The sequence below is a fragment of the Arvicanthis niloticus genome, chromosome 15, assembly GCF_011762505.2.
Source record: "Arvicanthis niloticus isolate mArvNil1 chromosome 15, mArvNil1.pat.X, whole genome shotgun sequence".
Classification (NCBI taxonomy): domain Eukaryota; kingdom Metazoa; phylum Chordata; class Mammalia; order Rodentia; family Muridae; genus Arvicanthis; species Arvicanthis niloticus.
The window spans coordinates 57363749-57388749 of NC_047672.1; the positions used below are offsets into that span (position 1 = coordinate 57363749).

The window sequence follows — 25001 nt, forward strand, 5'->3', positions numbered from 1 at the left end:
TCTCTAAGGACACTAGCTAGCACCAGTCATGGTCCACCTCACAACCAAAGGTCTTACTTTCTGGCCATCACTTTGAAGGTAGGATTTGCACCTTTTCAGAGGTAGCATATGAACTTTTCAGAGACATTGTACGTACCCAGTGAACCTCAGTTCTAGACAATGACAACTCTATCTTACAGGTTCATAGATCTATGTATGTGTAAATAGACCCAGAACTATATCTGTTCATTAGAGACTGGATGCTTTTACCCAACATAATAGCTTTATACGTTACCTGCCATTATGTTCTTCATCATTTCTGTGATGAAACGATACTCCAACATACGGCAGTTTGTTCTTGTTGTAGTCATCAAATGGTGAACATTTACACTGTTGCTACTTTTGCTGATTAGGAAATGCTGTTCTCTGAGCACTCGTGCGCACTGTCAGTTCTATAGGGTCTACACCTAACTAAGCCTGCTTCTTCTTTTTCACAATACTCTCTCTTCGATTTTAGTTAACTGTTCTGTACATTTTAATTATAAAAGATATGTCTAAAGTTAATTCTCCTGGTGGCTCGAGAGATGATTTCATGGCCTAATAACATGGACTGCTCTGGCAAAGGACCTGAGTTCAGTTCCCAGCACCCCCACCTGGTGACCTACAACCAAGTATAACTCCAACTCCAGAGGATTCCATGCCCTCTTCTGATCTTCGCAGGCACTTCGCTTCACTTCAGAGGCATACTCAAGCAAACACACACATACACACACTCCTTTGTCATTTTGAAGGGTACAACCTTGCTGCTTCTCTCAGGTCACGTTCAGTCTTTCTTCAGATCACCTTGCACCAAGCATCTCTCATTTCTTCACACTGCCTCATCCTACCCACTTAGGCCCTTCTTGTCTCCTGTGCTCCAATCTGGCAGTCCTACTCCTTGGCCTACTCTTAGCCCCACTTGCAAACCGTGGCCAAATGAATCTCTCTAAGCCAGTATTCTATTTCACTGTCCGTTGACATCACGGAGAGCATCCTACCCACTCCCTAAGCTGTTTCCTCGGGTATATTAATTTCCATCCGAGAAAGAGGGCTAATCAGGCCACGCCCACCTATTTAGTAAATATTAAGCAATTGCACCAAGTGTGGGGCTTCATCAGAAACGTGACAGAGACGTCTCCAAGTAACCATGCATTTCTTTATCTTCTTTCCAATGGGAGCAGAGATCCTTGTGGTAAATTAGTGTGTTCATAGATAAATGTTCACATTTTAATAAATGTATTATATGTACAAATTAATAGTATAGTTCAAATAACTTACTTGGATTCTAAATACTATTGTTTAATTTACTCTGTGTGTGTGTGTGTGTGTGTGTGTGTGTGTGTGTGTGTGTGTGTGTGTTTATATGTGCACCATTGTGTGTGCAGGAAACCATAGAGATCAGATTCCCTGGAACTAGTGTTTACAGGCAACTGTGAGCACCTAATGTATATATTGGGAACCAAACCCAAGTCCTCTGTGAGAGCAGCACATACCACCAAACCTCATCTTCAGTCCCTCTAAATGCGCTCTATATAAAGAACATACATAATGCTCTGTAATTTTAAATATTGGGGATTTTCATAGCAAGGGTGTTTATATCTACCTGCCAGTTAGTGCTACGTGGGTGATCACTCGCTTCGAGTTTAGTAAACAAATCGGTTAATTGACTTTTCTGTTGAATCTGTTGATTTGAATAGCTGGTAATTATAAAGTGATAAGTTCATTTCCTTAGATAATAACTCTAGAAGGGAGTGTAGAGCAAGTATAAAATAGTAAGATAACATTTTTTGAGAGGTCACTATATGGGCAGGGGAAATCCAACCCACCAAGGGAAGGCAACAGCTGAAGTAAAGCCACAGTTCAAATGCAGGTTACAGAGGTGTTCTATAGGGTGACCCCTGGCTTCCGTGCCTTGTTGGTACAATGAACGTATTTATAATGAAATCTTTCATCTCCCTTTCACATCAACCGCTTCCTTTCTGTAACAGGTATGTCGGTGTACACTCTTGTACTAGGAAACACCCCACTGTTCACCAAGGTTCCGGATCTGTGCCTTTTATTTACTTGTTTGTTTTCAAAGACGTTAATCTGAAAGTTGGCCCCCCTTGTAATTTGACCCTGAAGAACTCGCTCCCCTTAGAAAAATCAGCATTCCTCCCTGATAAAATTCCCTTTCCTTGATTAGTTGTAAGACCTTTAATATGTAATAAATATATAGTAACCCTCATAAAGGACTGCTAGTCTTAAATATGATATGCGAGCTCATTATGTGGGTATGTGTAAGTTTTTTCTTGATTTTTTTTTTTTTTCTCTAACATACATGACCTGGCCTGGCCTCGACCTTGAGTGCTGGAGTTACAGTAGTGTGCCATCACACCCAGCCTCCTCCCCTGCATAGTCACCATCTGAAGTACTTTATCATCCAGTATAATATTGACCAGGAGCAAGAAAAGTGTGTGTGTGTCTGTGTGGGACTTTATTTATAGATGTTTTAGATATGTGCCTACCGTGTGTGTGTGTGTGTGTGTGTGTGTGTGTGTGTGTGTACCACTTCTAGATCCGTTTTGAAGCTGGCCATTGTAGTATATGATAAAGTATCACTTAGAGGATCCTATGAAGTAGGTGTTATTATCTCTATTCACAGATGAGTCAACTACGAATAAAACAAGCCAAGGGACTTTCCTAAAGTCATTTGGAGAGAAATAGTTGAGTTGGGTGTTTCCAGAACAGTCCATACCAGTCTTTTCTCCAGTAAGCAAACATCCTTTAAACATGAGTCTGGGAACGTAGCACAGTGGTAGATTGCTTGCCTAGCGCTTGTGAGGCCTTGAGTTTAATTCCAAAAAGTGTGTGTGTGTGTGTGTGTGTGTGTGTGTGTGTGTGTGTGTGTGTGTGTGTTAACAAAAAGAAAGACATGTAGAGAAGATTTCAAGAGAGACTTGAGGCAAATCCTTGCCAATAAACACCAAAAAGGTGTGCTTGCTTTGACATGGCGGTACCATAGATGGCATTGAACAGACAGCTGGTTTACTATACTATACTTCAAAAGGAACACAATTTTGCCATTGAATTTTGTAATACTCTCCTATATTAGGAAACATATTTAGCTATACAAGTGAAATGTACTTCTTTCATAAAGGATTTTAAAGCTGTCAAAGATAGCTTAGTGACTATTGCCAAACCTGACCACTTTAGTTTGGTTTCCTGCACCTGCACAAGGGGAGGACAGAGCCATCTCCTAAAAGCTGACCTCTGACCTCCAGACATGCACTGTGACACTCATGTACACACATCCTAAATAAATAAGTAGTAAGTTAATATAGTTTTTAAAAGTTTCATCTTCTCATTAACTGTTACAAGATATAAAATGGAATATCTAACATTTAAAAAACTTGGAAATAAGCTAAAATTATTATTCACAGTAGTCATTAAAATGAGTAATACTCAATTTCCAGAAAAGACGTGAGTAGAGATGAGTCTTAGAAAGCAAAAGAAGGATCTTTAGCTGGGTGATAGGAAAGGCAGATTGAAGACTAGGCACAGGCCTTGTGAAGGTTAGAGCCAGCAGGTGTCTTTAGCAGAAGGGCATGGCACTGTTGTATAAAAGCATGCTCACACTATCGGAAAGCCGTATAAAGTAGTCGTAGTTTGTGATGATGATAATATAATGTGTGAAACTCACAATCTTTGGTAATGCCCTATGTAACAAAAAGTGATTTCTCTTTATATGCTAATCTTAGGAAGTAGCTATTTTTGTATTGTATTACTAAACCAGGAAAAAAAAATGTGTGTGCAGAAGAAGTATCTTTGAAATTTTAAAAAGTAGCCTTCAGACTTGCTTCTTTCAACAGGGTGTCTCTATTTCTGATTTTATCTTTAAATAATTTATTTAAAAAGAATTAGTAGGTCTGTGACCCAGAGAGTGGATGGAAAACGAGGTAAACCAGTTTTGCTTTGCGGGCCCTTTCCCAATGGGGGGACAATACACCAGTTTTTTCTCTTTTGTGCCTTTGTCCATTAAACATTCCTGTCCATCCTCGTTCTTCATATAGGACCGCACTAAGGTTCCTTTGGAATTCTGGAACACACAGGCTTCCTCAGGCCATGTGGTGAAATAGAGTTTGAGGCTATATGGGACTCATCTGGTTCGTCTCTACCTTGCCCCCTTTACTTCTTTCTGTCATTCTATTTATCTGTTCCTTCGGCTGTATGCGTCCCTCTCCCAGCTCAGGTCTATATGGGTAATAAAGACCCAGCCACGTCAGCTCATTTCTCCCACCCTCACCCTGGCCCCCGTCAGTCAGTTGAGCCATTTCCACAACTATAAAATGTCACCTAGGGGGCGACATTAAACCAAAAAACATGCTCTAAAGTCTCTATTCCTTGAGGCTGGACACAGAGATAACACAGAGGGTTGTGGAGAGCGTGGTAACAAGTTCTGAGTTCAGTGCACACGCGCATGCGTTCGAACTTGTGGAAAACATGCTGTTTAAACATGCTTAACATGACCTCAAGCATGTCATTTGAGGATGTCTAACACAGCAAAGGGGAAGATTATTCAGTGACTACAGTCAGCCCGCGTCCCTCCTCAGAAGTCACAGACTAACCTCTGAGATCTTTTTAAACATGAGAGCATCAGAGACTGTGTCCTGAGGTCCTATAGCTCCCTCACCTCTCTCCATGTCCCTCTGCTGCACATCAAGATTCCAGAATGATGCAAGCATTTATTCTTGTTACCCATCATTCTCCTCATGTGCACAGATGGCCTCCTGTAGATGTTAACCAGCTCACGTGGACTATTGAGAATTCTCTTCTAGAAACTAGGTTGGTCTAACATTTCCTTCACATTTATAGTTAGCTTCTTAGCCTCTTCCCTCCATCATGTACCTGTTCCATTGTCTGTCAACTATGTATCTGCATTCCAGTAAACCATTTTACAGGCATCTGACACAGCTCAGCGGCTCTGTGTAACTCCAGCCAAACCATATCTTCTGCCAAGCCAAATGACAGAGTTCAGGGTCATGTTATCCAAAGTGATGACACTCACTCATTCTGGTACCCTGAATTGCTGCATCAGAGAGATTTCTGTCTCCACAAAGGACATCATCCTGGGTGTTCACAGAACAGGAGCTGTCACTGAAGCCCTGCTTGTTGCACTTGTCACTAAAGGAAGCAAGGGCTAATTCAAAGATGGCAGAGCACAGTTCATCCTGTAGACCAAATCCAGCCGTTAAATAAAGATAATACGATAGCAGGATATCGGGCCTGGGTGCCCTCTGCTGGAACACCCAGCAGTAAAATGGGCATTTTTTTTCCTAGAATATCATAGAATACTTCGCCAGGATAGAAGAGAGTAAAAAACTCAGGGGTCTGAGTTTCCATAACCAGTACGGATCCACCCTCCCCCAAAACCTGCATATTGAAAACATCTTAACCTTCAGGGTAGGCCGTTAGGTTAGGAGATGGACCCCACACACATAGGTCAGAGAGATGCCTTCTCTTTCCTCTGGGTCTCAAGGAAGCAAGAAGGCAGACTTGTCATTTTATAAAGCAGGAAGTTGGGCTCTCACCTGACCCATCCTCCCAAACCGAGAGGAGTCCATTGCTGTTGTTTCTGTGCCCTTCCCTGATTTATGAGATTCTATCGAAGCTGCCTGAATAGACAAGACACACACCCCGGAACAAGAGATAGACGTGCTTTAGGCCCTTGCCTAGGAGAAGCGTCATTCAAGACAGCCTATTTGCTTGCCAGAGTATGATGCTAAACAGTTCTGTAATACTCAACAGTAATTCCTTACCAGCTTCTGTGGCCAAACATTTTCATGAGAGGTGATGCAGCTAACACAGTCACTTAACTAACTCATCAAGATCACTGGTACTCCTTCCTCTCTGTGTATAAACCTAGTTGACCTGGCACCCCTGACATACACAAGCCATTCAAAACATGTGTTTACTAAACAGGTGTCAATTATGTATTCTTAATCCTCATAAAGTCGTTTAGACTTTGCCTTTGTAATTTCATAATTTACTCTGATATTAAGCAAGAAAAAAATTTTTTAAAAATGTGTATTTGGTACCTTGGACAATAAAAATTAAATATGAACAAAAAAATTGGGTCCAATAGGGGTGACTTAAGGATCCAAAGAATCATTTTCTTAGTCTGTTTGATTATTGTAATACTACCCTTACACTGGGCAGTATTTTATAAACCCCAGGACTTTACTGTGCTCTGTGCTTGAAGCTGAGACACCTAGGGTGAAGATGCCAGCAGGTCCCGTGTCTAGTGAAGATGATCTGCCTGCAAACGCCAGCTTCTTGCTGCCTCCTCACAAGGCAGAAGAAGGGACAGGACACATTTCTCCTCCTCTTAGAGCACCAGTCCCATTCCCTCTACCCCTTCCCAGGGTTGCCTGACACCCACATTCAAACCATAGCAGCTGGGAGTGAGTGTTAGTGAGTGAGTTGCTTTGTTTCTTGTTGAAGTTAAACAAGAATTTACAGGCTTGGAGACATTCAGAGAGCAGTCTGATTATAGATAGGCTCCCAAGGCACAAGCTTGTGAAATGGCAGGACTCCGAAATACCCCCTCCCAGAGCCCCATGCTGCTGCTTCTCGCGGGGGGGGGGGGGGGTGGTTAGCTGCAGAGAACATTTGTAATGAAAATGAGGACATAATGTGAGATGCTCTGCTCGCTGCTCCGAGCATCACTTTTTTACTTCACTATTTTGAGACCCATTTAAGGGCTGGTAAGGTAGCAGCCTTGGTAATGGAGTGTGCACTCTTAAATGTTTGGCCTGGATTTGTTGCCATCAACACTTGCACACTTTATATAACTTACATATAATATAATATAATATGGAATATAATTCTTTATGATAATCATAAATATTTTAAGTAGATTAATATTAATAGAGCCAGTTATAGTGGTCTGGCACTAGGGAATCTGAGCATGTGAGGTTACCTTGAGTCCACATAATGAACTCCAGGCAAGAGCAGGCTTTGGGGAGAGGCTCTGACTCAAAAATATACAAAAATTAAAAAAAGACAAAATAGCTGTTCATGCCATTCACCAAAGCGTTGAGAAAGATTTACTTGTGTACAACAGATGTAAAATAATAATAATAGTAATGACTGTGCGTCAATTGGAGAAAAGTATTAGGACAAGACTTATGGGGAAACCTACAGATATCCCCACCCTCAAAGGACTATTTGGTCTACTTGGGAAAACACCAGAAATGTCACAAAGGGAGCTTATTTCACTGCCAGTGAAATGGTTTCTGGCTCTGAGTTCAGAAGAGGGCACAGTTGCCTCTGAACACATGACCGTCAGCAACTGTAGCAGTAAGAGAGAGGAAGCAGAGGCTGCATGCTCTAGGATCCAGGGCAGATAAGACAGAGGTCTGCAAGGAAGTGCCCTGGGTGTGAAAGGCACTCTGGGGGTAGCTTCAGGACTCTCACATACCTTTAGTGGAAGGCTCAGACCGAGATGGGCTCCACCTTATTGCAAAGTTACGCTGAACTCTAAAACCTGGGCCTGTCGACAGAGCGTGGGAGCTTTGTCACTGCAATGGCTGCAGACAGGAGATACAGTTCTGACCGTCAGACAGCACAGCAAACAGGAGAGGCCCTGCTGCTGGGGAAGCACATGGAAAACCTCCCTGGACCAGAGAGGGATGATCACACTCCTCCCTCACTCCTCAGCAACGACCATTTTGCTTTCTGCTGAGCAGTGGTAACGCCAGATAATTGGAATGTACTTTCAGGAAATGCCTGGTTTGAAGATGTTCTCTTTATTCTTGCAGGCCTCTTTTTCGAGGAAGCTCGGACGTGGATCAACTCGGGAAAATCTTGGAGTAAGTAATACTTTATAGTCGTCCATCACATACAGCATTTGCAGTGGCTTTCCTCTGATGTTCTTCTCTTATCTTTCTTGCTCCAAGCTGCTGGTGAAGGCAATCTGACTAGTTGTGTGACGAGTGAGGACAAGGTAGAAGAGCTGTGTTACACGGGGCTTGTCATGATGCATAGCCTCCATGCTGTGTTCCCTGAATGCTTTCGTGTTGCCTGTTGCCTGGGTGACTCTTTGCTGCTTCTCCATGCTTGGCTGAGCTCTGAGCATCCGCTCTGTGGTGCAGATGTGTTGTCTGCTTGTGGTCACGTCAAATTTACCACTCGTAAGAGATGGGACACTTGGTGGCTTAGGACCCCAGCCTGTCCAGATAGATACTCTGTTGCCGTTGGGAATCCCTGATCATTCCTGTTGGTTTTGCTTTGCGTTCCACAGCCGAGGACAGAATGCTAGCCACTCACATCTCCCCCCCCCACACACACACCCCACCCCACCCCAGAACACCAAAATCAGGAATGAAGTCTGAGTTCTCATCCTGGTCTGTGGCTGAGTGACTGCATGAGAGGAAGTCAGACGAAGTGCCCTAGAGTGGGTTTACTGCACCATGCCCAGCTCATACTTGCTGACTTAACCCCTTTTCTTCTTTAACTTTTTCTCCTGGGCAGTAGAAGGGACTCCAGTTTCTCCGTGCACTCTCTTCTCTGGCTCACTCATTGCTTCTGGTTGTTTGCTCCATCGCTCTCCGGTGATTTGCAAAACCTACGTGTTTGTGCATGTGAAGATGTGCATGCTTTCATGTCACTAGAATGTAACTGGGGCCTCTCTTCTCATGAGCCATGCTGTGTGGCATCCTTTTTTGGATGTGTGCTTTTGCCAAGAGAGGGAAAATGGAAAGAGATAGGGTCCTGACTAAAAATTACCGCCAGTAACACTTTTATCAATCTCAAGTGCTTTTTATGGAATTTGAAATCTGTAAGACCCATCCCCTCTACCCATTTCCCAAATAGTGCCTCTACAGAGTCACCTATTTAAATGTGATTGCTTCAAACCTGGAATTCACCCCAACATTGAGGTTCTTTCAGGAACTGGAATCTGTTCCCAGTGCTTCAAAACGGAAAGAACACTCTCTGGCTTTGATTTGTATATTGGGGAGGTAGTTTATTTTGTTATTTTGGTCTGGTCTGGTCTAGGGACTTCCCATACCTCATCTCCTGACAATCCTGTAAAATGGACACTTCCTCCACTGAGCTCTTTCGTTAGCCTGCCTATACATGGCAAGTTCCTGTCGCTAACCACTGGACTTGTATTTTTCTCTGAGACAGTGGAACATGTCCCTTATGCATGTGTTCTTCAAGAGGGACCCCAGAAACATAAATGTTCTAGTATTCCCCCATTGAAAGGAAAGGTGATCTTGGTGGCATGATCTCTCTGGGCCCTGGAGACAGTTGCCTTCCCTCCCTTCCTTATACCTCGTGGGATTTCTAGCCACCTCCAGCACAGTCTGGGGACCTGTACATGCACCAGCAGGCCACAAAGTCAATGCGGTAGGACAGAAGGGACATTTTGCTTATCCCGTGGGAAAGCCTGCTTGACTTTTGGCCAAGGCCTGGCGCTCCCACATAGCTAGCAGAGAAGCAGCTGGAAAGCCTTGTATGTTTGGTGCCTTTAGATTGCATCCATGGTTTCTGGCTTTGCTTCATTTCTCTGAACAGTGCTCTCAACAGAAAAAGGACAATGCTGCTCCCTAGTGTCACTGCTAAACTACTTAAATAATTATTTCCACCACACCATTTATAGATTCTGTGCCCTGTCAGTCTTCCCAATGTAAACAATCAATGTTTAGAGTTTCTGTCCAACTGTCCAAACAGTGAATTATGGTGAAAGCTTTTTCTAATGAACCTGTCATGGTTTCATTAAGGCTCGTGACAGTCCTTACTGGACAGGAAGCTGACTTTTTTTTTTAAAGGACATAGTCTCATACTCTTAATAAGGTAAGCTGTAGACAGACTTGTACTTACTTTTAAAAAAAAAAAAAGATGTATTTATTTTATGTATATGAGTGCACTGTAGTTTGTTGTCAGACACACCAGAAGAGGGCATCAGATCACATTACAGATGGTTGTGAGCCACCATGTGGTGCTGGGAATTGAACTCAGGACCTTTGGAAGAGCATCAGTGCTCTTAACCACTGAGCCATCTACTTTTAGAGAACATCGAGTACTTCAGAAGTAAAGCAGTGGTGGTAGGCCACAACATTTAGAGCATTTTCTAAGAGCGGTATCACAGTTACCAATGCTGGGCATGGAGTAAGGAGAACCGAGGCTGACCACACAGCATTCGACCTGGGTGTGTGACCTGGATAGATGTTCTTCCTCATTCTGTCCGTCCATCCCTGCAGTGAGGTGGCACACCTGACCTGTGTGTCTCTCACAGCTTTTTAGAGGATTGGAGAAGACTATAGGCTCTAAGTTTTATTTGTTTGTATGTATTATGTATGTAACCATGCATTATGTGTAGTTAATATGTTTTTACATATCAGACAGACTGTTTCCCTGAAAGTGTTTGGCTTCTGACTGGTTATTCATAAGATTTCAAATCTATAAGTGTATGTTCAGAGCTACTAATAACACTCAGGAGTCTGAGACAGGAGGATTGTGAGTTTGAGACCAGCCTGGGATACCTAGTGAAACACTATCTCAAAAGAGAAGATGCTGTCAATAAAGTGATTTAAGTTCTCAGCATCATTATCATTCATTCCTAGGGGCAGATGATGAGGATGTACTGAGGTCCTTGTCTAAAAGGGCAGACGATTCAAACTGTGATAAATATCCATCCCCTCCTCTGCTGTATCCCATTCTTCCCAAGCCCCACCCCTGCGTTACCTTTCGTGGTTAGGATGATATTTTCACCCCTTCGTTACCCACTATAGCCCTGACTATCGAGCACACGTACATGTTTGCCTACATCATGACTTTGCTCATGGATTCCAGGAAGTGTATCCATGAGTCTTTGTACACCTGAGTAATGTAACTCTCTGCAGATGTCCCATGGGGACACAGTTAGTGTCTGGCCTCGACACCCAGGGGCCATGTGCACTGGCAAAGCTGCTCTCTCCAGGGAGGTCTGTGACCTGGGCTCTGTAGAGGGAGGGGAACAGTGACAAAGCCCTGTAGCTCCTGCGATACCGCCTTCCTTCCTAAAGATGTTTATGACCACACCTTCTAGACCTCCGCTACAGGAAGTGCTGAACAGGACCTTAACTCAGGCCAGCACCGTTTCTAATGAGGTTGAAACTGTTGGGATCAGTATCAAAATTACTATAGATGCTGTCCACTAAACTGAGTTTTGTCTTTTTGAGCTCAGAGCTATTCAATCTGTGCACTGTCCAAATACACTTAGCACCTATAAATAATACTACATCTGGAGAAATTATATAGGGCCACCTGCTTACCATTAAAATGGATATTGGCTGCGTGTACTGTGTACCAGGAACTGTAATATGCAGTTTCAATAAATTACCGCCAACCCTCATTGTAGCCGTAAATTATCGTTGTCACATACTTAAAGGCCCCAGAGCTCACAGTTGTCGTGTAATTTGTCCTTACCTGTCAATTAAGGGCAGGTGCTGAATTGTAAGGCACGCCTGCCTGTTTCCAAAGCCTGTGCTCTTGTTATGACTCGCTGTTTCCTCCGCATTTCTGACCCCAGAATGGTAGTCAGGGGAAATCTAAACGATACTCTTTCTAATTGACTGTTTCTCACTCTGGAATACCTTTACAGGGTGCTTGCATAAAACAGGCCTGACATACCTTTTAACCTTATTTTTGAGTCTAACTTATGTAATGGTTTAGAACATTACTCTTTAAAAAAAAAAATTAGCCAAAGTAATGTGTGTCGTCACAAGCCGTGCTGGATGAGCTTAGTGAAAACACATCTTCACAGAACTGTTGTTTCAGAACACAAAGCAAAGCTTCCGGTGTAGGTGAAGACATATCCAGACAAGTGTCCTTCAGAATAGCAGACCCTCCCTCATCGCTACACCAGGACTTACACCAGGGGGCGCTCTGCCCCATCACTAAGCCAGGACTTACCCTTGGCTACACAAATGCCATTCACATATACCCCTTCCACTGGGTGTCTGATGCCAGGGACAGACGCTTACTTCCCGTCAGTGAAGTTAGGAGTGTCCTCTGAGTTTGTGCAGTGTGGCATTAGGATAATTGAGAAGTCGTTTCTGTCACGAGGTGAGGTTCTCCATGTGCCTGCCCCATAGCATTTGCCTGCTCTAAGATTTGGTCAGGAAGGTCTCCGTGTGACTGCCAGTGTTTACATTCACATCTGGTTCTTCTGTAGCGTCATTGGACTCCCAGGGGAAGAAGACTGGCCTAGGGACGTCGCCCTTCCCAGGCAGGCTTTTCATTCCAAATCTGCCCAACCCATCGAGAAGTTTGTGACAGATATTGACGAACTAGGCAAAGACCTACTTCTGGTAAGTTCCTGGGATGCCCTTTGGCTTGTGCCCGTTGAGACTGTATGACAAACAGTATCACATGCCTCAAGCACATGACATGGGGGACTGTACTCTTTTCTGTGGATTCTGTTTCCAGCGGGTGGTTTTCATTCTGCCTTTCTAACCCAGCTCTTATTTTGAATTCATATTTGGACGCAGCTTTACAAGACTCCAGATTCCCTGGGCATAGGCTTCTTGACAACAAAATGCATTTCTTCGCTTAAAGTTTCATGCCACTTGAAGCAACGTGCTAGTCACGTCTTTGCAAAAAAGAAAAGAAAAGAAAAAAAAATGTCCCCCAGAAGAACCAAGTAACAATACTTGTAGTCATTGGTTCATTGAATAAGTACTTTATGTGCCATTCACATATAAGATGTTCCATTAAAAGTAAGAATCTGTAGCTGGAGGGGTATCTCTGTTCTCAAGAATATGTATCATTTTTGCAGAGGACCCAAATTCAGTTCCCAGCACCTGCAACATACAACAGCCTGGAACTTCAGCTTCAGAGACACTCTTTTGGCCCCACGGGCACCTGGGTTCATGTGCGCATTCCCACACAGAGAGACATGTGTGGGAATGAAGTTTTTTGTTTTTTGGTTTTTTTTTTTTTAAAATAAGTATTTTTGTATTTTGAACCTCAAACTCCTAGTTGTTGATGGTGTGTATAATGTCCTTTCTTGGGCACATAGAAGGCCCTTCTTACTGCACTGTTCTTGAAGTCAGAGCCCCCTGAGTAATAAGTCTGTTATTAACCTCCTGAATTAAGAGCCTGTACTCTTGATTCAGACTGTAGGTCTATCAAAACCCAAGTGTCTCTGTGTATCTCACCCTGCTGCCAAGGCCAGAGAGGCTGCAGTGCCCCATGGCATGTTTTTCTCACGGAAGCAAGCAGAAACAGGATCGGAGGCCTAGGCCAGTTATATAGCCGAGGGCAGCTTGGAGGGCAGAATGCTCCTCCCAGCCTGCCGAAGTAGTCAATCCTCGAATGCGTTGTAATTCTAAAAGTTAATTTTAAGTCAGGTATCTGATACTCAGATTAATTATTTTTACAGAAGCAGCATTTATTGCCGTGGTGTTTTTATTTAGTTCACTGTTGTGCTGGTGACTTTGCTCCTCAAGCAGAACTGTGGACAAATTTTTAGCTACCTTCTCCAAGACTTTCCCCCAAGGTCCAGCGTTCACGCACTTTATTTGCTGTGATATGTTTCACACCAGATGTTCTCTTTATTGCAGAAATGCCTGACATTTAATCCAGCTAAAAGGATATCCGCCTACGGCGCCCTGAATCACCCGTACTTCCAAGATCTGGAGAGATACAAGGACAACCTGCACTCTCACCTGTCATCCAGCCAGAGCACCTCAGAGCTGAACACAGCCTGAGGTTCCCCGGGGATGCCACGAGCTCGTCATCTGAACGCATTGCTGGCTGCGAGTCCCCTAAGCAAGCCTTGCAGAGCGGTTGAAGATTGCTGGCTGCAGGCCTTCTAGCTGCCAGCTTCTGGGTGGGCTCTGCCTCACCAAGGAAACCACCTAGTTTACTGTTCAGAGATCAATGCAAGAGTGATTGCAGCTTTACGTTTGTACACTTGTTTGTTTGTCTGTTTGTTTCAAGAACCTGGAAAACTTCCAGAAGAAGAGAAGCTGCTGACCAATTGTGCTGCCATTTTGTTTTCTAACCTTGAATGCTGCCAGTGTGGGATGGGAGTCCAGGCCCAGTTGAGTTCTGATGTAATCTGCCTGCAGCTGCTGGGCCTGCTTTGGTACTTGTGAGTGTGTTTGTGTATGTGTGTGTAAGAGAGACGGGGAGGGAGGGAGAGAGACAGATCCCTGATCTCGAAAAGTGTTACTTTTTTTTGTAGACAATAAGAATAATTAAATTTTTAAAGAGTAGAGGTGATTGTTAGTAACGAGGGCTTGTTCAGTGAAAGGTGATTCACAATGGAGTCTTGTCCAGTTAAGAAGGTGAACTTCAGTCCTCAGTGTTGCCTTCCTGTCCAAAAACTTTTGCTAGCAGTAAACAATAGAGGTTTAGACGTCACAAAAATGGGGGGAGCGGTCCCCAGTATCTTTTAAGAGACTTTTTAAGGCATACATTCTTCTATTGACTCTTTGGAAAGTAAACTTAATGTGTCCCGAGTCACAGTAAGTACTTGTTTCTGTTGGGAAAGATGCTAGAAGTATCTTATTACTTGCAATAGATTTAAAGAGTGAGTGTACCTCAGATAGGTTTTAAAGATAGAGAACGCCTATATTTTCTGGTTTGAAATGTTATCATTTCCTTTGCATTTCTTGTTACTTTGTTCTTTGTTTTAGGGAATCGTTTCCTGCTCTGACTAGAGACAGGAATACCATTTAGGTCCCTCCGCCTACCACCCTGGCACGTCCGCCGCCGCGTGCTGACTTGTGTAGTGCCCAGCCTCTCATCACCAGCACTTCCAATCCATATTCCTGCCGTTGCCTCGCTAAGGACAGACTGCGCGGCTGCCCCCATCCCACACCTGCTTGCCTGCTTACCGTCTTTCACCGAATGCTTTGCAGATAGCCTGGCTTTGGGTGTATGGCTCCAATTCTGCAACTCTTAACAGGATCCCCTGCGTCTTTTTAGTACAGTCTTCCCACCTGCTGTCACTGAGATCACCTAGGCAGAGTAGAGTACTTGTTCTGCGTGTGACCATAGATTGCTACCAACTGTCACTTAGTGTTTAATATTTTTATAGTGTATGCTGTCAGTTATGTCTGAGGGAATGTCTTTTTCTCTCTTTTAGAGATAACTCTCTAAAGTGATCTCTCTGTCCATTCCCCCAGGATGTGGTGGTTTTGCTGGTGTCTCGTGCTCAGCCCTGCTTTCTGTGGAGCCAGCCTAGCCTGGACATTATAAACAACTGTACCTTACTGTTCTCTCTCAGTCCTTTATATCTTGTGCCACTTTGCCTTATCATCCATGGCTTAGTGCTGAGTGGGCACTATTCCATAGAAGCTATAGACAGCAGCTTTGGGGAAGTTTAGCTGAGTTTTGAATCATGTTTGAGCGCATATAAGTAAAAAGTAGATCATGTTTCAGGGTAGACCTTTGAAAGAGTGCCGGATGCTTCACACAGCAGGCTAGGCTTCAGATGGTGTTTATATATTATGGAGCCTTACTGTATTCTTTGTAGCTGAATAATGCATGTGATTGTTTTGTATGGAGAAGAATTAGATGTCTTTCCTGAGAGCTTTGGATTTGGAGTCTGGGAATTTTTTTTTTTTTTTTAACATTACATTCTTCTGATTCCGTATCTCAAGAAACAGGATTCTCATATTCTCTCTCTCTCTCTCTCTCTCTCTCTCTCTCTCTCTCTCTCTCAAGCAAAATTTTAAAAAAATAGAAGCTAGAGTGTGAGAATGCTCTCATTGCAGCTGTGCTTTCAACACTGTCAAAGCTTGAGACAGAATCAACCCGGAGCCTCTGGGACAAGGTCTACTCTAGGTCTCACTCGGACCGTGAGTTCTGCTTTGTCATTGAACAAGGTCCAAAATACAGACATTTTTGCTGGGGCCTAGAAATCGAACATAAAGTTCACTGCATGGAGGCCTAATCCCTTTTATATTAGCATCCATGTGATTAAGTGAAAATAATTCTGAGGGTTTTGCTTTTGCGAAAAAGAAAAAGAAAGTAAGAAAGAAAAAGTTGTTTTTCTTAGCTTGCTCAAGAAAAATACAGCTATCCTAAACTGGAATCTCTTTAGAGTTTTTAAGTGTAGAGTTTAACTTCATTTTTGTCAGCTGTCTTAGGCCTGTTTTATCTAAGTAATTAGTTGTATTTGTGCTTTGGGGGATAAGGCAGTGGAAGATTGATTTTAGATTTGCCTTTGTGTTTGTATGTTTGCCTTTTGGGTTTGGTTGGTTGGTTGGGTGGTTGGTTTGGTTTTTTGTTTATTTTGGCTTTTCTAGACAGGGTTTCTCTACCTAGCCCTGGCTGTCCTGGACCTTGCTCTATAGACCAGGATAGCCTCAAACTCAGAGATCTACTTGCCTCTGTCTCAAGTGTGCTTGGACTAAAGGCATGAGCTACCACCTTACCCCCCTCCCAGCTTAGAGTAGTATTTTTAAATCATAAACATTTTGGTATTAGAGCTTGGCATATTGTGCCAGGATGGTGCAGAAAGGGCACCCCAGCCTCTCTGGACTTCACATCTGCCCCACCTCTTCGTCCGTATGGGTGCTCTCTGGATATGTCTGTACGTCAGGCCCACACCTCTGAAACCCAGTTTTCACACAAGAAGACTTGCCTTTGGGGTCCTTAGTAGCACAGGGAAACATGTCGTAGATGGAAGAGCTTACTGTGTGCAGCTCCTCCTCGTATGGCCTCATCCATTCACAGGTCTTTGTCAGAATCTAACCAGTGATTCCCTGAGAAGACTCTACTGCCCCGAGGTTCTGCTAAAGCAGCTTTCAGTAGGAATAGTGCAAGAATATGCCTAATAGCTTCTGTTCCGGATTTGGTTCCAGAGACTCTGGCATTAACAGGATTGGCTGGAGTTACAATAATCTCTTCAAGAAGATGAGGTGGGTTCTCCAGTTAGACCCCCTAACCTCACAGGTTATCATGTGGGGAGGAGTCCTAACCAGCCAACCTTAGAAACACAGTCCCTGAGTACCTGAGAGCACCCAGTGGCCTGCAGCCTCCTACCTGGTCCCTCTTTAAAGAAGACAGGCCCTCAAGCAATGGAGAAACTGTTCAATTAGCTTTGGGTCATTTCTGCCCCCAGCTTTTAACAATTTTCTCTCAGGATCCACTCTCTGACCAGTAGACTTGAATTTAGCCCCAAATGATTTACTAAAAACAACTCAGAAGCTCACTTAAAAATAGAATCTCCACTTGGCCATGCTAAGTTAAAATGAAGACTCCGGGATGTACTGGGTGCTGCTATCTCAAAGACAATACTTCGCTTTGAATAGAAAAGTGTGCAGTCAGCTCTGCAAATGGGATGCTAGCCAACCTGTTTGAAAGAGTTAGTAGCAAACATTTTGAATTTTAAAGTCTGTCTCTAACTTGTTTTTTAATTAACCATAGCTGCTTTAACAGCTGTGACTACTAAAGCCAGTCACAGCCATTGTCACTGTGGGAGTCAAATCATGTCAGCTTTCAAACATCACATGTGTTTCAATCTTCTGTCCAAAGACCTGCTGTTCTGAAGAAAACCTGATTTTGTTTTTGTCTTGCTTTGTTTCGTTTTTCCTGAGATGGGGTTTTTCTCTGTAGCCCTGGCTATCCTGGAACACCAGGCTGCCCTCAAACTCATACAGATCTGCCTGCTAGGACTAAAGGCATGCACCACCATGCCCAGCTGACCATTTTGTATGATAAGCACACTTTTGTCATATAGTAGAGTCCAAGAAAGAATAACATTAAAATTCCCCGTCTCATACTGAGAGCCATCAGAAGAATACATGCTTTCTTGTGACGTGAAATTAAAGACATTGTATAATTTCTGAATCTTTAAAAATTACAAAAAAAAAAAAGGGAACCGTATATTCAAAGGTTATTTTAAATTTTACATACATTTTTAATGATACACGTTTGCAAGTATATTCTAAGAAAAATTATGTCATTCAGCACTTAAGGACTGAGTATGTCAAAATACACAAATTCTGTGGGATGCACAAAATCGCTGGAACGCCTTCCTCATTTCATAGGAAGAAAGCAGGCATCTGAAGCTACACTGTGTGTGTGTGTGTGTGTGTGTGTGTGTGTGTGTGTGTGTGTGTGTGTGTATGCCTAAGAATATCCACTATAAAAAATAAAAGTTTAAAAGGCCTTTGCCTCTCATGCATCTGAGAATGGACAACTTATAAGCCTTATACAAAAAAAAAGTCCTTTATCATATGTATCTTTACATCCATGTACATCATTAAGAAGGTGTTCGTGCATTCATCCTCCACAGTGGGAAAGATCTCGAAGCCTAATACAAGGTGGAAGTCCTGGGGTGATGAGTAATAGTGGTCCCTCAAATACATGAGAACAGAACGCCTTCATCTCCCACCAGCTTCCTTCCCATGGACAGGCTCAGTCCAGTTGTACAGGCTGGGTGGGGCTGGCACCTACAGCCTCCCGCCTCTCCTACAGCCTCCTGCCTCCTCAAGCTAGGATTGCTTATCTCAAGCTCTGTAACTCGGTTTTGGCTATGTTGTTCTTGTCTAAGGAAATAAGCCAAAACTATTCTTTTTGCCCTCCTGTCTTCTGAAAGAGAGAAGGTTCCATTTTATCTTTTTTTTTTTTTCAATTTTTCATTTTTTTCTAAGTACCAAATTGCTTTTTTTTTTTTTTACCCCCTAAGCATCTACCAAATACTATTACAGCAATTCCAAGTTAAAATGGTGGGGATGGAAGGTAGTTTGAAGTTGGGTTGGTTTGGTTTGGGGCAGAAGTCAGTTTTAAAATTCACAGTGCCCTAAAGTTTATGTGGGTTTTCCTCCTTTATCCCAGTGTGTTTCACAAGGTGGCGCCATCAGAGAAAACTTTAAACCTGACCAAGACTAAAGAGGTATTCTAGTGAATCACTCGTGACTGTTTCTGCACATCTTGAACTGTCACCTAGCATGTTTCTCTAGATGACTAACAACCTTCATCATCTGCAGCTTATATGCTTTGCTTTTTAGCTAGGATCTGAGTGACTGAGGTATGCTTGAGAGTGACGTTTAAGCAAGAAGGCCTTTACAATTACTTAAGGGACTTTTTTTTTTTTTTTTTTTTTTTTTTTTTTTGATGGGCCCAAACTACCTGCAATTCTAGGACATACAACTAAAAACTTCCCTCCTCCTTGGTGGGAGGAGGGTCAGTTGGAACTCTCACAGCCCTTGACCTGTCTGCTGTGATTCACCCCTCACTCTCCGTGACCTTTTTGACACTGTTGCATTTCTAAACTCAAGTGAGCAAAGGAAGTAGTGCATCAGAAATTGAGTGTGCATGTCATTATCTAAAGAACCCCGGTGCTCTACAAATACCGAAAGAACCGGTACCTCTACATGTATATAAACTACAAGTGCAAACTCTTAAATTCCAATTCCTAAATTTCAGGTTTTATATACATGTGAACATAACAGCTTAGAAAGCAATCTACATGAGGTTTTGGGTTTTCTACTCTCAAAGTCACTTTTATACTACATTTTAAATTCATATGTTTTTCCTCAGAGACCCAGCCCCCTAAGCCAATAGTGACAGTACAGTTTATTCCTTACCAGTAACACACACACACACACACAACCTGTCTTACTTCACTTATTTCTATAAGGCCTGTTATTTACACTGAATCAAAAATCTACACAGACCAGGTGCTCAAGGCACTGAGAAATCTTCGGTTCTTTCAACCCTCTGCTCTCACTGAAGCAGATCTCAGGTTAAGCCCCTCAGTAAAAGGCCAAGCCCCCAAACCCTGGGTCTATGCTCTCTGCCACCATCCTAGAGCTCCAGAACCTGATCTCCTCTCCCCACCCCACCCCCAACCCCCGAATGAATGACAGGGAGCTGGGCATCGGAGCCAGCCCAGTGGATGTCAGGGCAGGGGACTCAGACCCAGCAGGATGTTGTGGGAGGACCAGTGACCTGCTGCATCTCAGAGCCATCTTTTGTGCCTTAGGAAGCCAGGTGCTGAGAAGTGCATAGCTGTCCTCTGATTGACAATAATTACAGTTTGCTCGCTAGCTCCGGTGAAGAGATGAGGGTTGCTATTCTGCAAGCCCTGTATCTGATGTCTCTCACTCAAAGCTTTGCTTTTGGTGTGTGTGTGGGGGGGGGGGGGGTTAAGACGTATGATTAAAGTAGAAATTTTGACTTTACTGATACGTGCATGGTGGGAAAAAAATTGCTCCTGAAAATGTTTCGTTTTGAAAAACTCTACTTCAGTTGGCAAAAGTACGTAATTCTTTACTTTCTACTTTCTTGGTTTTGTCTCCTTTAATGAGCAAATTATTCCTTGAACAGAACAAGGATTTCCCCATTTAGAGGGAGCTTTTGTGTGAATCATCAGGTCACACAAATAATGACTTTAGACTGTTAAGTGTAGGGTTTTTTGTTTTTAAGGGGACACATACCCAAGCATTGACGGTCAGAAATTACGCCTAGCTCTATCATTTCTAGCTCAGGCAGGGTTCCAGCCAGATTCTGTTGTGAGCTAAGGCTAGCGGGGGACCCTGCATTCTACTTGAAGTTTTCTAATCTTTAGTTCTGTGAAATGCAATAACATGTATTAACCAGCAATATTCCTGTGGTCGCCAGCATCTCTGAGTTTGACCGTCAGTCTCTGGATAATTAACATAGATCACAGCAATAATTCATTTCTTGATATTAGCCCTTAAGTCAGGTGACTTTCCACTCTGGTCCTATTTGCAACAATATATTCATGTATGTTTCAGTTTTTACTTTTATTCATTATATTCCTATGAACAGTAATAGATGTCTTAGCACATGGAATTAATAGCATAATAGGAACAGCACTTAGCAGATGGGGAATTTTTTTTTTATCAAGTTCCACATTCACATAAGTTATTTCTATTATTATTCATGTATATTATTTATTGCTAAGCCTCACACCAGTCCTGTGAAAGTGCAAATAAAGGCAGATGTTAGGACTTGGATTTATTATCGTGGTCTTGAACAAAAATTTCAGCGATATTCCCAAATAAGCTACTTAAAGTGAGTCTTTAAGATGACTGCTAGATTTCAGTAGGTTAGGTGTAATACTTTTGGTGTCTAGGTGTGTTGTTACATTAAAAGAGGCAAAGCAACAGAACTTGGTAGCTGTTGCTCCTAGAAGAGGTATGTTTTAGCATAGTGTGATATTAATTACAGCAAATGTTAAGGTAGCATGTGGAGGTGGCCTTCATGAAGGGACTGTGGCCAGCAAAGTGGATTCTAGGCAGAGAAGGCATCTGGGTGTAGCCTCCTGTCTGGTTCTGTGAAAAGAGCTGCTCCAAGCACTGTAGTGCCCCCGTAGGTGTCCTGTGCAGCAGTGGGAACAAAGGGAATTGTGGAGGAGGGAGCAGTGTGAGGGGTGTTCTGTAGGAACGGAACTAGCAGCTTATGCCTTGAGGCGTCCTGACCACCATTTTCAGATTTCCGGCAACTTTGCTGTATACGGAAGCAGTCCATCCTAAGTAATCAAACCTAGGAGTTCCCAACAATCCAAAAGCCAGTTGCCTTTCTGCTGTTTCTGGTCTGAGCTGAAGGTTAATGGCAAGTGTTAGGCATAGAAAAGCAGAGTGTGTCGGGTTCAGTGCCACGACCCAGGGCGCACGTAAGCAGGAGAGAGAGACTGTTACAGGGTTGTCCCTTCTAGATGTGTAGAAGTATGTGTTCACTGTAAGGTGTGTTTTGTTTCTGTATTCCCATAGGGACTTGTTAAAACTTGCTTCTAGAGGCTTCAGCAAAGCTGTAGTACACAGTAGGCTGCTTTTGTTTGGCTTATTCTTAGAATAGGAAATGTTTTTAAAGGTGAAAAGGAATCTTCATTTGGACACTGAACTCACTGTTTTTCTGGACTGAAATCATGGTCCTAGATCTGTAGAGGTCCCACACATTAGATGCTAATCTAGGCTGTGTAAACCAGCCCCACGAGTCCAGCATCCCCACACTGTACTTACCACTTCTGCATCTTTCTTCCTTCCCCACGGTGCTCCCTCTCACTACCCTGACCCTTTGGTGCTCCCCACCTCCTTGGCTGAGATTTGGGCATCAAGTGTGTGATGAGAAATACTTTCAGCACCAAGTATGCCTGTCTAGGCCTGGCCACTGCCCCCCACCCACCCACCCACTTTGCCTTTGGCTAGCCATAGTCAACGAGAGATAATACCTGACGCCAGGCACAGAACATACCTGCTATGTCAGTCAGAAATGCCCTCGAGCATATTTCTGTACATCCTGATCTTTCAACCCAGTCATTATGCAGAGCGTTCGTTTTTGGCTGTAGTCCCAGGTTTAAAAAAAAAAAGAAAGAAACATTCCAGGCTGCTGCAGGCTGTCCATCTACAGGTTCTGCTTTCACTGTGCTTCTTCATACTTGAGACTTGTTCTGCTATTTTGATTTCACGGTGCAGACATCAGGGTGCACGTTCCCTCCGGGTGCATAACTACTCTCATTCCGTTTGCTCATACTGCTACAGGATGCTCTGTTTTGGTGCTTTGGGTTCAGCGGGTCAAAGAAGCACTGTGGGAAATCACTGCCCAGAACACAGTCTTGAAAGCATGTGGGCAGGAGTCTCGGTGTGATGTTGCTTCTGCTCTTCTCTGTGCCCTCCGGATGGAGTGACCAGTTTGGCCTGCCGGGTCCATCCCCCAAGACCTTTCTCTGAGGGGTCTGTGAACCCCGTGCTGTATTCAAGGGTGAATGTGGCGTATCTCCTTGGCAACCCTACCTTTCCCGGTTACTAGCCATCAGGAAAACAACCTAGGTTACGTATAACAAACAAATGGATGAGCCAAGTAGACCTGTGTCACTCCACACAGCCTTCCTGAGGGAAAACATAAAAGGCTGCCCTCCAAAGCCCTGAGCTGAAGGCCTTCGCTCCGTTCCTTGAAGCTGATGGAAATAGTGATCAGTTATTCCAAGCCCTTCCCACTTACAAGAATAGGGAGGTAGCGGTCTGTGCTGTGTCGATATCATCCGGAGACCACCACTTCTAGCCATGGGCTATTTCATAGATGTCCATTTTTAAAGGCAACTCAGGTGAGGGGAGACTCCTGGTTTCCCTCGGGTATCTTAACATGGGACTTTCCTAGATAGGGAGACCTACAGTGTTCATTCTATGTCGTAGGGCGGGGGAGGAGACCGGCAGGAAATTCGGAGGGTTACGGATCAATACTCCTTTGGAAACTGGATGTCTTAACTGGGTGCTAGAATGCAAAGTTGTGTATTTATTGTCTGGTAGTTGAATTCATTGCCTTTCAAAAAAAAAAAAAAAACCATTGTTCAAATGTCACTGTCCATCGGACTCACTTGTGTGCCAGCCGAATTGGTTGAAACCAAACCTGAGAATGGTTTGTCCGTTTGCCATACCTTTTGTATTTCTTACAATAAAAATGTTGGTAGCAAATCAACACAGCCGTGTCAGACTCCTTCCTTAGAGATGGATTGCCCTGCTGGATGTTCATCTCTTTTCCTTAAATGGCTACTTTGCAGTAACATATTACGTTATAGCATGTGTTAGCATAGCGCGCCTTAGGCTTCTTAAAACAAGAGGCTGTGTTTTTCTTAGGAGCAGCTCACTGAGCTTACAACTCATTCAACAGATGAGCCCAGTCGGTGACTATGCTAAATGCTTCACATAGGAAAAAAATAAACCTGGTTGAGAGAAGGTACTGTGGAAAAGGTTTGTGTCGTCAAGCTAGTAAGGTAGAGACAAAAAGGGGGTTCATAGAAATGTAGTGTCATAGGCTGAGGGATGACTTAGCTGATAAGGGCACCTGCTATTAGGCACCAAATTAAAACTCCCAGCACTGACACTAAAAACAAAAAACTCAGTATGGCTGCTTGTACCTGTGACCCTAGCCCCCAGTGTTGGATGTCAGAAGACAGGTAGATCTGGGAATCTGGTGGGCAACCAGCCTGAAAGTAAGAGGTTGAGCTCTGGGACAGCAAGAGACCTCTTACCTTATAGGAATAAGGCACAGAGAGACACCTGGTGACCTCCTGATACACACATGCACACACCTTTAATCTCAGCACTTGGGAGGCAAAGGCAGGCAGATTTCTGAGTTCGAGACCAGCCTGGTCTACAGAGTTTCAAGACAGCCAGGGAGGGTTACACAGAGAAACCCTGTTGTGTGTGTGGGGGTGGGGGGGAGTTCACTGAGGAGTGGGTAGGTTCAGTCAGTAAAGCACTGGCCTGAAGGATGAGTTTGGATCATCTGCAACCACATCTGTAATTCTGCTGCCAATAGGCAAAGACAGACCATCTGATCGGTCAGTGAGCCAAGTTCAATGGGAGACACTCCCTGTCCCCAGAGATACAGTGGGGAGCAATGGCAGGGGACACAAACATTGACCTCCAGCCTCCATATGTATACACACTGGAACAAAAAGGTTTGCAGAAATTAGGCTTGAGAACACTCAAAGACCAACATTTGCCAGTTACAGGGACAAGTACTCCAGATGTGTACAGGCCACAATTAGAGAGAAGGCAGGACTGGCATTTAGTACTCTCAGGATTCAAAGACAGGAAACTTAGACAGAATGCCCTACAGTGGGGAGAGGGAACCTGTAGAGCCCACCTCCAGTAGAAAGAGTGGAGGGATGGGGTTGCCATCCCACAGTCAAAACTCTGACCCATAATTGTTCCTGTCTGAAAGAACTGCAGGGACAAAATTGAAGAAGAGCCTGAGGAAAAGGAGGTCCACACGACAGGCCCAAATTGGGATCCAGCTCAAAGAGAGGCCCCAAGGCCTGACACTATTACTGAGGCTATGGTATGCTTACAAAAAGGGACCTATCATGACTGCCCTCTGAAAGATCTAACAAGCAGCTGAAAGAGTCAGATGCAGATATTTATACCCAACCAATGAACAGAAGCTGAGAAGAAGGGCCACCTCATAGGAAGACCAGCAGTCTCAACTAACCTGGACCCCCAAGATCTCTCAGACACTGAGCCACC

The 25001-nt window shown here is 43.7% G+C and overlaps 1 protein-coding gene across 3 annotated transcripts in view; it reads left to right on the forward strand.

The window, feature by feature from the left end:
• The window catches only part of Cdk6 (cyclin dependent kinase 6), a 186924-nt gene extending 163476 nt beyond the window's left edge, over positions 1-23448 (forward strand). For all 3 annotated transcript variants that reach the window (XM_076913068.1, XM_034518756.3, XM_076913067.1), the window contains 3 exons: positions 7821-7871; positions 12221-12356; positions 13611-23448. In XM_076913068.1, the coding sequence (XP_076769183.1) occupies positions 7821-7871; positions 12221-12356; positions 13611-13757 (334 nt within the window). In that variant the 3' untranslated portion in view covers positions 13758-23448. The remainder of the gene's footprint in view (positions 1-7820; positions 7872-12220; positions 12357-13610) is intronic.
• The last annotated feature ends 1553 nt before the right edge of the window (positions 23449-25001 follow it).